Here is an 8,041-nt window from a genome sequence, read left to right as displayed (position 1 = left end):
CATTTAACATTTTTCTCTAAAATTACAAGCTACTTTACTGAATGGCAACACACAAAACTTCACTCAAGCTAAGTCAACTGATAGCACGTATCGCTGTCGGTGATTATCGTAAAGTTTAATTTATTTAATACTCGAAAAGTATTTAGCACAATAGAGAAATCAAATTCACCAACAATGGGTGTTGATATTCTGGGCTTCGCTTACGCAGCCACCGTTGCAGCCGGTGGCATTATGGGTTATGCCAAAGCAGGTTAGTTTTTTTATTCTTCCTATTTTTTTAATGTTTATCGGCAAAAAAATTATCTTTATCGTGACTGTTGTTGAGTGCTTTTCGAAAAGTGTACCTATTCACCTCAATGCAATATTGATAATGCCGTTTATGTAACGAGTTCAATGCCCTTAGTAGTTGTTTTCGTAAAGTTATGCCAGAGAAGCATTACAATATACTTCTAAATTTTGTTTGCGTATTTTTGAAAACATTCTAGAAGCATATTCTACCCAATTTTGGGCGTTCTAGAAAAATGTTCTTATTATTTAAATAATGTATTAATTCTATGTCTTTTCATTATTTATACTATTTCAATCTCATAATTTATTAAATCTCATTAAGTTGTAAACCAATTTTAACTAGGTTTTCTAAGATTCCCGAGAAAAAATAAATAGTCTTTCATTCTCTTAACATTCTATTTTTCTTAAATTCAAATTTACCTTAACAGAAGTGCATCAGTAGCAAAATCTTATAAAAATGCTTAATCATTACAAATATGCATGTTTAGTGTTTATCAGCTAATTTCATGTAAACTCATTAAAATTTTATTGATGTAACATGACTATTGATAAAGTTATGAGATAATCATTATTAATACCAATAACTGGCCCCAATAAAGGAAAAAACGAAAACATCCCATTTTTATAAATTTCAAGATTTAAAAAACCTACCTTCTTACTTTTAAAATACACCTAGAACCAACATTATCATTTCTGGCTTTTTTTTAAATATTTCATCAATGAGAATATTTAGACCACAGACAACAACAAAACTCTTGTTTGAATCTTGAATATAAAAACACTATTGTTCTGCATTCATTGACTGAATGTAATATAAACAGAGACATCTGTGTGTTTTAACTGTCTGTGGCCTGTTTAAATATGCACAAATTGTTATTTCATTGCCAATAATGGAATGTAATATTACAAGGAAGTTAGTTATTAACTTCAATACGAAATGAAACATGTAATTTGTTTTTTAATTTTTATATTTTTTTATTACAGGATCCATACCTTCTTTGGGAGCTGGCATCATATTTGGGTCAATCTTAGGTAACCAACAATTTCTTTTTTATAATTACTTTACAACCAGAGACCAAAAAGTCCCTGAAAATTCCTTTCATTACCCATATAATACAATAATACAGGCTGTATTAAAAAACTAAAGTAATAGCAGAATGTTGTTGAAACAAATATCTATTAAAATGATTTTTTTTATAACTTTTAGGTGTTGGAGCTTACCAACTCAGCCAGGACCCCTCAAATTACACTCTCATGCTTGGAACTACTTCAACTCTTGGAGGACTTATGGGATACAGGTAATCAATTAAACATTACTACTATTCTGAAGAAATTTTAAAACTGCCAGAAGACAGCTAGAGCTTTCTGCCATTTCAGACCTATGATGGAGTATCTAATAAAAAAAAACAATGATGTCATAACTCTTTTAAGCAGTCATAATTTTTAATGATAAGTCAATCTGTTGATTCATTTCGAAGATTTGACTTTTACATTTTAATATAATTTTCCGTATTTTTGACAGTCTATGTAATCTAAATTGACAAATAAATCAACCTTTTAAACCAATATTTTTAAGTTTTATCAGGGAAAGTTCGATCAAAATCTATTTAGTAGTTTTAGCATTATGTTCAACAAACATTTGCGTGTTATTTCGCATCAATTGTTCTATATTCGCAATTATTTCATTGCAGATATTACAACAGCAGGAAGTTCATGCCCGCCGGTCTTGTATTCACGCTTTCCGTTGGTATGTTGGCCAAGTTAGTAGTCAAGCATGTCGGAACCCAGCCTGTATCTACCAAAATTGGATAAATTGGGCTACCGGCCTCTGTAGATACTAGAGGACGCTACTTGCAATAGAAGTTGGAATAGTAAACTTTTGAAGATTGTCCATAAATTACGTGATACTCGAAAAACGGAGACCGTCAGATGGTGGGCGTAAAAGTTGCTTAACAAAATCTCGTAATTAATGGATATCACCTTAAGGCAGCTGCCTTCATTTGCAAGTGGCGCCACCTAGTTATATTAAAAATGGTAGCCCAGTAGACATTAGAAGTATTTTAAGAGAAGATTTCTATCCAATTGTGTTGTTTTAATAAGACTTTCTGCAATTTTGTTCATTCTTTTTTTTGTTGGCAATATTAGCCTGACTTTGAAGGCATTTATGACAAATGTGTAAAATATTTTTTGTATATCTTGATAATAATGTACCTATGGATTGTGTTCGATTTTTAGTGCAATGTGTTCATTAGTTATTTTCATGTAAACCAGTTAATTTATAATAATTTTATGTAGTGGAAGTTTAATGGTGTTTTTATAAATAATGATTAATAAAAGGTTGCGGGAATTTGTCGATTTTTTGTTTATTTTACCAAAGTATTTATAGTTTTATTTACATACGTCTTTATTGACTAATTTGTTTAATGTCGTAGTAGTATAGTAGTAGACAAAGTTTAAGGTTTGCAAGTTGTAGCGACATCTGTCGTGCAGTAGTTGAATTAAAACAATAACATTTTAATAATACCTGCACATTCTACTTTCATTAGTACTCCATGTAAGTTATGCAAGCCAGGTACCTATTCTAAATGGGTATGCATAAAAACATGATAATATGCGAGGACAGAGCTGCGGGGCTCATCCAGTAAGTTAAATATAAGAAAAAATAAGACAGCATTTCATATTCGTTATTTTCTATATTTTTTCTTAAAATTTATACAGTTTTGGAGAAAACATATAGTACTTTATACATAAATAATTGAGTAGGTACAATAAATAGTTATACAAACGGCAAGTGGTGTTGCAGTTACAATATTTCTTCTAAACGGATGTCACATACACCGAAATACATTTTAAAAGAATTTTTATTCTATTGGTAACTTTATTAAAGATTTAATATCTCATAAATAATTTTAGACATTAAAAACAGCTTAAATTATAACAAATTGAATTTTATATAGAACAAGAAACCAATTGAAGTTTCGACAAAAATGTAAAATTACTTAAAAATAGAGTAAACCTAATTTCAGAAGACCGCGAACCAGTCGCTCTTGAAGTCAGTTTTTAAAACAAAAAATAAAAAAATAAATCTTACTTTAACATTTCTTAATAATTACTGTATAAAAGGCACTTCGTGGCAGTTTCTTTTATGTAACATTGTTGATATTTAAACAACCGCAACTCGCTACTAGAGTATTTCAATTCGTTATCCGAATCGGTATCGGCCACTCGATAAAAATCGACTAACAGGTCAATCATTTAATATCCTAGTGTACTTATAAGTTCATTAATAGTAACACAATCACATTATAATATCACTCACAGAACTGCGTTCGACACTTTCGTAAAGCATTGTCTTCGAACGCATTTATTTTGCACACACAGTCGCACACTCCCGTACTATCTGATAAAATTGTGATATTCGGAATAAAAGCAAGCAAATGTCGTATCTGCTTGTTTTTATTACTGTGACTTATAACAAATATTCTATGATAGTTCGAGTATTAAAGGGGGTGATATAAAAATTAGTTACACAGATTACAGTTGTTCGTTACGGGTAGTGCGCGTCACAATCTGTAATATAGACACTGGATCGGGACAGCCCTGTGTATTTTGACCCAAGTGAGGCCTGCGTGGAGTCATTTTTGACCCGGGCAAAGCTCTTTGGGTCATTTTGGGAAGTCGCGTTGTCCAGCTTTGACAGTCTTCAAGGCTCGGCCCAAACTTAACGTTAATGGCGGCTGCTGAAATAAACAATAAAATGTGTTATAATCTGAAAATTTTCTGTTAGTTTGGTAGGTAAATACGATATCGATTTTACGGCCTGATTGATATTGATTTTCTTTCTTTTTTTGTAGGATTAAAATCGATTTCGTATATACTCAACATTTAGTAAATTGTGAAAATTAAGAATAATATATTTGTACAACAAGAATTTGAAATGTTTTAGTAACAACAATGTATTGAACAAATCAGAAAACACACGTGAAAAAAACATAAACATTATAAACATTCAAGAAATTTTAATACAACATTTATAGTAAAAAGAAGTGAGAAATAAATGATATTTCTCATATTGGTTTGGTAAATAAGAAACAGATTATATGGCACATAAACTTAAAAATTATGTATGTACATGTGGTGTGAAACCATGTTGAAGTAAGTAGATGTGAAGTCGATTTATAGTGCTGCCGATTCTGATGTTACTAAATTTTCTATGATTTAGTAGGTAGGTACATCACTATTATTTTTCATAGAAATCAGGAATCAGAATGCTAAGGAAACTGAAGAATACTGTTTTTTTTACTATCCTTTTTTAGTAGAATAAGATAACTATTACTTTTTAACTTTATTCCAAGTACCTAAATAAATTGTCGTATCTACTTAGAATTATGTAAACCAGAGTCGGCATAGTAACGTATGTAGATGTAGAATATTTTATGTATGTACATATTATTATGGTCCGGCGGTAAAGGTTCTGATAATAATATGTTTAGGTATCTATGACGAATGTGTGAATTGCAAAGGATTCAAGATTTCAGGTAGGTAAGTATAGTAGTAGTAATTTCGACCCGAAAGTCGTGGGTACGTGGTGTTGGTAGTGGTTTTTCAGCCATATTTTGTCATTCGATGAGGGTAGAACCACATTTGAACGTTTTATTCAAACTATTACTGGTCTCACCAAATGTCAAAAGAGGCTCTGAAATTTGTCGTTGCACGAAGCGACATGGGCATTTCCCATTCGTAACTTTGCATGGAAGGAACTAGGTACAGGACTGGGATTTGTGATTCGTAAATTATCTTTTATGTAAGAGGTTATTCACTATTCAAGAAAGAAATATGAAAATATCAGCTCCCCATGACACTGACATAGCGACAAGTGACTGCATGTGAGAAGGTCGATGCAAGACATGAAAGAATGATCTTCATCCATTCTTACCAATATCGAACTATTGTCGAACAATCTCTCCGCTTGTCAAGTTCCTCTGATACGAGAAAACTAATCTCGCCGGCTCTATTTGAACTTGCTGAGAATTCGCATCGGGCCTTATAGAATTGTCCTGAGCTTTGGGCTGTTGCGAATAATACGTCCCTATTTTAAACACAGGCTTTACGCTCTTGTCTTGATACGGGCTTTTAGTAGTCGACCTTCTGAAAAAGCTATCGAAATCTTCTTTGGATAGGAAACCTCTTTTCCCTGTATTGTTTGTTGGTCTTGTGGTAAAATCTTTGAAATCGTATGGACTTTTCGTTGATGTGATCGAGTATTTGTTAACCGGCGGGTATGTGACCGTGGTGCTAGGCGTAGTGCTCTTTTCTGTGTAGAATGGGAATTTTCTTGTTGTAAACACGAAGAATGGTTTCTCTGTAGTAGTAGTTGTTGTTGTTGTTGTGTATTCTGTGACCTTTTTGTAGATTTGTGGCGCCGGTGTGCTAGCCACGTAGGGCTGTGTTGTCCCTTCGTTACTATGTGTTGGAAAATATATTATATATTAGTTGTAGTGTGCCCGTGTATGTATCACACTGACTGAAATGAGAGTGTGTGTTGTTCTCATTCCATAGTCAGTATTGTGAAATATTGAAGTTTATTTGTGCTTGTTTTTCGTTTAGGAAGTTTTCATGCAGTGAATCACTTCCTTTATCTGGGCTGAGGCTAAACACTATTCAGTATTATTAATTTTGGTAGAATTAAAAAAAAAAATTTCTCCTTCTATGGGGTATAACATTACCAACGCTTACATTATGAATTATAATATACCATTGAAAATAACGAACTAAGAGCCAAACAATATTGGCAAAGTAAAAAAAAATGTCCTGACAATTTATATTGTTTACCTACTTTACCCTACAAATCTATTACGTCTCAAGAAATTAAAAAATGTTTTCCTGACATACTGTAATAAAATCATCAGTGTTGTAATTTGTCAGTTCAATCGATGTCGTCGGTTTTAGTCGATTATACGCACCTAGTGATGTTCCCGTAGAAGGGGCTCGTCTCGGGGCGGACGTAGCTCGGCGTGTGTTGCGAGTAGTCCGGAATTATGTTCTCATGTTCCGTTATACACCGCCCGTTTATACAATACTGGAAAATATACGTATTGATCAATTAATAAACGAATAATAATTATGTGAGCAGTAAGTCCCATAGTGGGCGCCAATAAAGGCGAATGACAAACTATTGTGGAATGGACGTTAAGATATGTTTTTAATACGAATGCTACTGAATTTATATACAATCTTTACAAATAGTAGCAGGAATTGACGGGAATATTATCTGTTATCTATACTTTAGAGGCTATATAAAACTTTGTGATGCTATGTTACCTGTCCATCCCCACAGGGTGAACCTTCAGCAGCTGGTCTGTACGCGACGCAGTAGCCGCTCGCCGCGTCGAAGCAGAACAGCTGCGCGCACACACGCTCGTCTTTGAAACATGCGCTGAAAACATATAAACACAAAATTAATCATTGTTAAAATTACGTAAAAATTTTACTCTACCTAGCAAAATGACAAAACACATGTAAACTTAAAGGTTATTTGATGACCACCTTAGTCATAACAGCACTCATATGGTCTGGCCATGTTGCGGGTGCAATGCTCACAAGGAACAAGTCTTAGTATGAGTGTGAAAATTGGAGTCAAATACCTTTGTGTTCCTGATTATGAATCTATATATGTAACGTGCCAAAGGTACAACGATATTGCACAGTAGAAACTTAATTCTTAAAACAATGTATTACAGGATTATTGATATGCATTGTGGTTACCTCGTGCCTCTGTCTTTCCGGCACTGCGCATCCAGTGATAACAATCGTCCCGGCAACACGCGCGGTAACGAGTCGTCCTCGTGCGGCGAGTTGTACAGACACGTCGCCGTGTCACCGCTGAAATACAAACAAAATACCATTAGGGCAATAATAAATAAATTTATCTTCCATTACTATCCTATTAAACCAGTTATATGGCAAGAAAGAAAAGCCTGAAGTATTTAGGTTCTGAAATGGTTTGTTAGATAGATACAGTGTAGGTATCACCATTCTGTAAGTCTTTTCGATGTCATCTTTTGCTATTTGTCTCCATAAAAGAGCGCCAGAAATATACGAACACAAGTACTTTCGGTATTCTGTAGGATGTTAACTCAATACCTAATAAAATAACTAGTAAATAGGAATAAATCACAAAAGTATCGGTTTATTTCAATAATGTTTCTTACTTCAAAAAGTGATGGAAGCTCTGTACACTGCAGGGCGACCACCTGAAGCCCTTCTCCGTGTGTCGCAAGTCGGACATGATGTAGCCGTCCTCCCACCGACACTTCTCGGCGCCGGGACCGCCGAGGTACGAGGGTGGCGGGCTGCCGTCGTGCACGGCCCCCAATCTAAAAACGTAACATAATTTAACATAAGTGTCAGAAAACAAGCATTTTGTTATTAAATAAAGTGATAAATATGTCTTTCAGTTTTTTTTTTCAATACAAAATCTGAAGATACTCGGAAGATATCGTGCAAGTACTGTGTGTCCCCATTTTAGTAGATTAATATTTTTTAAAGGTTGATGTACTTACAAATGTCCAACTTCATGAGCAGCGACGATGATACCGGAGAAACCGCCAGTGTCTTCAATGATGGCAACGGAGTTTACTTTCTCTAATCTCTTGTTCACGACGCAAGCGCCGCCGACGTACGCGAAACCTTTATGCATTAAATAGTGTGTAAGATTTTTATACTGTTTGTGATTGAGATCAACTAATAAAAA

At 34.0% G+C, this 8,041-nt stretch overlaps 2 protein-coding genes across 6 annotated transcripts in view; one reads left to right on the top strand and one right to left on the bottom strand.

Moving 5' to 3' along the window:
• The first annotated feature begins 41 nt into the window (after nucleotides 1-41).
• LOC142982836 (transmembrane protein 14C) lies at nucleotides 42-2,641 on the top strand. The gene is made up of 4 exons (XM_076129528.1): nucleotides 42-250; nucleotides 1,273-1,320; nucleotides 1,496-1,586; nucleotides 1,980-2,641. Exons 1-4 carry the CDS (start codon nucleotides 175-177, stop codon nucleotides 2,098-2,100), a joined length of 336 nt encoding a protein of 111 aa, XP_075985643.1. The 5' UTR covers nucleotides 42-174; the 3' UTR covers nucleotides 2,101-2,641.
• A 320-nt stretch (nucleotides 2,642-2,961) lies between these two features.
• Nucleotides 2,962-8,041, bottom strand: part of sona (sol narae metalloprotease) — a 176,302-nt gene continuing 171,222 nt past the window's right edge. For 2 of the 5 annotated variants that reach the window (XM_076129524.1, XM_076129522.1), the window contains exons 11-17: nucleotides 7,851-7,977; nucleotides 7,500-7,664; nucleotides 7,054-7,170; nucleotides 6,610-6,724; nucleotides 6,252-6,367; nucleotides 5,225-5,751; nucleotides 2,962-4,028 (exon numbers count right to left, since the gene is read on the bottom strand). In XM_076129524.1, coding sequence (XP_075985639.1) covers nucleotides 5,235-5,751; nucleotides 6,252-6,367; nucleotides 6,610-6,724; nucleotides 7,054-7,170; nucleotides 7,500-7,664; nucleotides 7,851-7,977 — 1,157 coding nt within the window. In that variant the 3' untranslated portion in view covers nucleotides 2,962-4,028; nucleotides 5,225-5,234. The remainder of the gene's footprint in view (nucleotides 4,029-5,224; nucleotides 5,752-6,251; nucleotides 6,368-6,609; nucleotides 6,725-7,053; nucleotides 7,171-7,499; nucleotides 7,665-7,850; nucleotides 7,978-8,041) is intronic. The other 3 variants (XM_076129523.1, XM_076129525.1, XM_076129526.1) reach the window with 3 other exon arrangements.

The sequence above is a fragment of the Anticarsia gemmatalis genome, chromosome 22, assembly GCF_050436995.1.
Source record: "Anticarsia gemmatalis isolate Benzon Research Colony breed Stoneville strain chromosome 22, ilAntGemm2 primary, whole genome shotgun sequence".
Lineage (NCBI taxonomy): Eukaryota > Metazoa > Arthropoda > Insecta > Lepidoptera > Erebidae > Anticarsia > Anticarsia gemmatalis.
The sequence above is the reverse complement of the archived record's forward strand: the minus strand, read 5'-3'. Positions and strand labels throughout refer to the sequence as shown.

What these genes read in the sequence shown, in the direction of transcription:
- LOC142982836 (XM_076129528.1), top strand. Translation starts at nt 175, where the DNA reads ATGGGTGTTGATATTCTGGGCTTCGCTTACGCAGCCACCGTTGCAGCC. An exon ending in TATGGGTTATGCCAAAGCAG is followed by an intron (nt 251 to 1,272) that starts GTTAGTTTTTTT and finishes TTTTTATTACAG; the next exon opens with GATCCATACCTTCTTTGGGA. An exon ending in GGAGGACTTATGGGATACAG is followed by an intron (nt 1,587 to 1,979) that starts GTAATCAATTAA and finishes ATTTCATTGCAG; the next exon opens with ATATTACAACAGCAGGAAGT.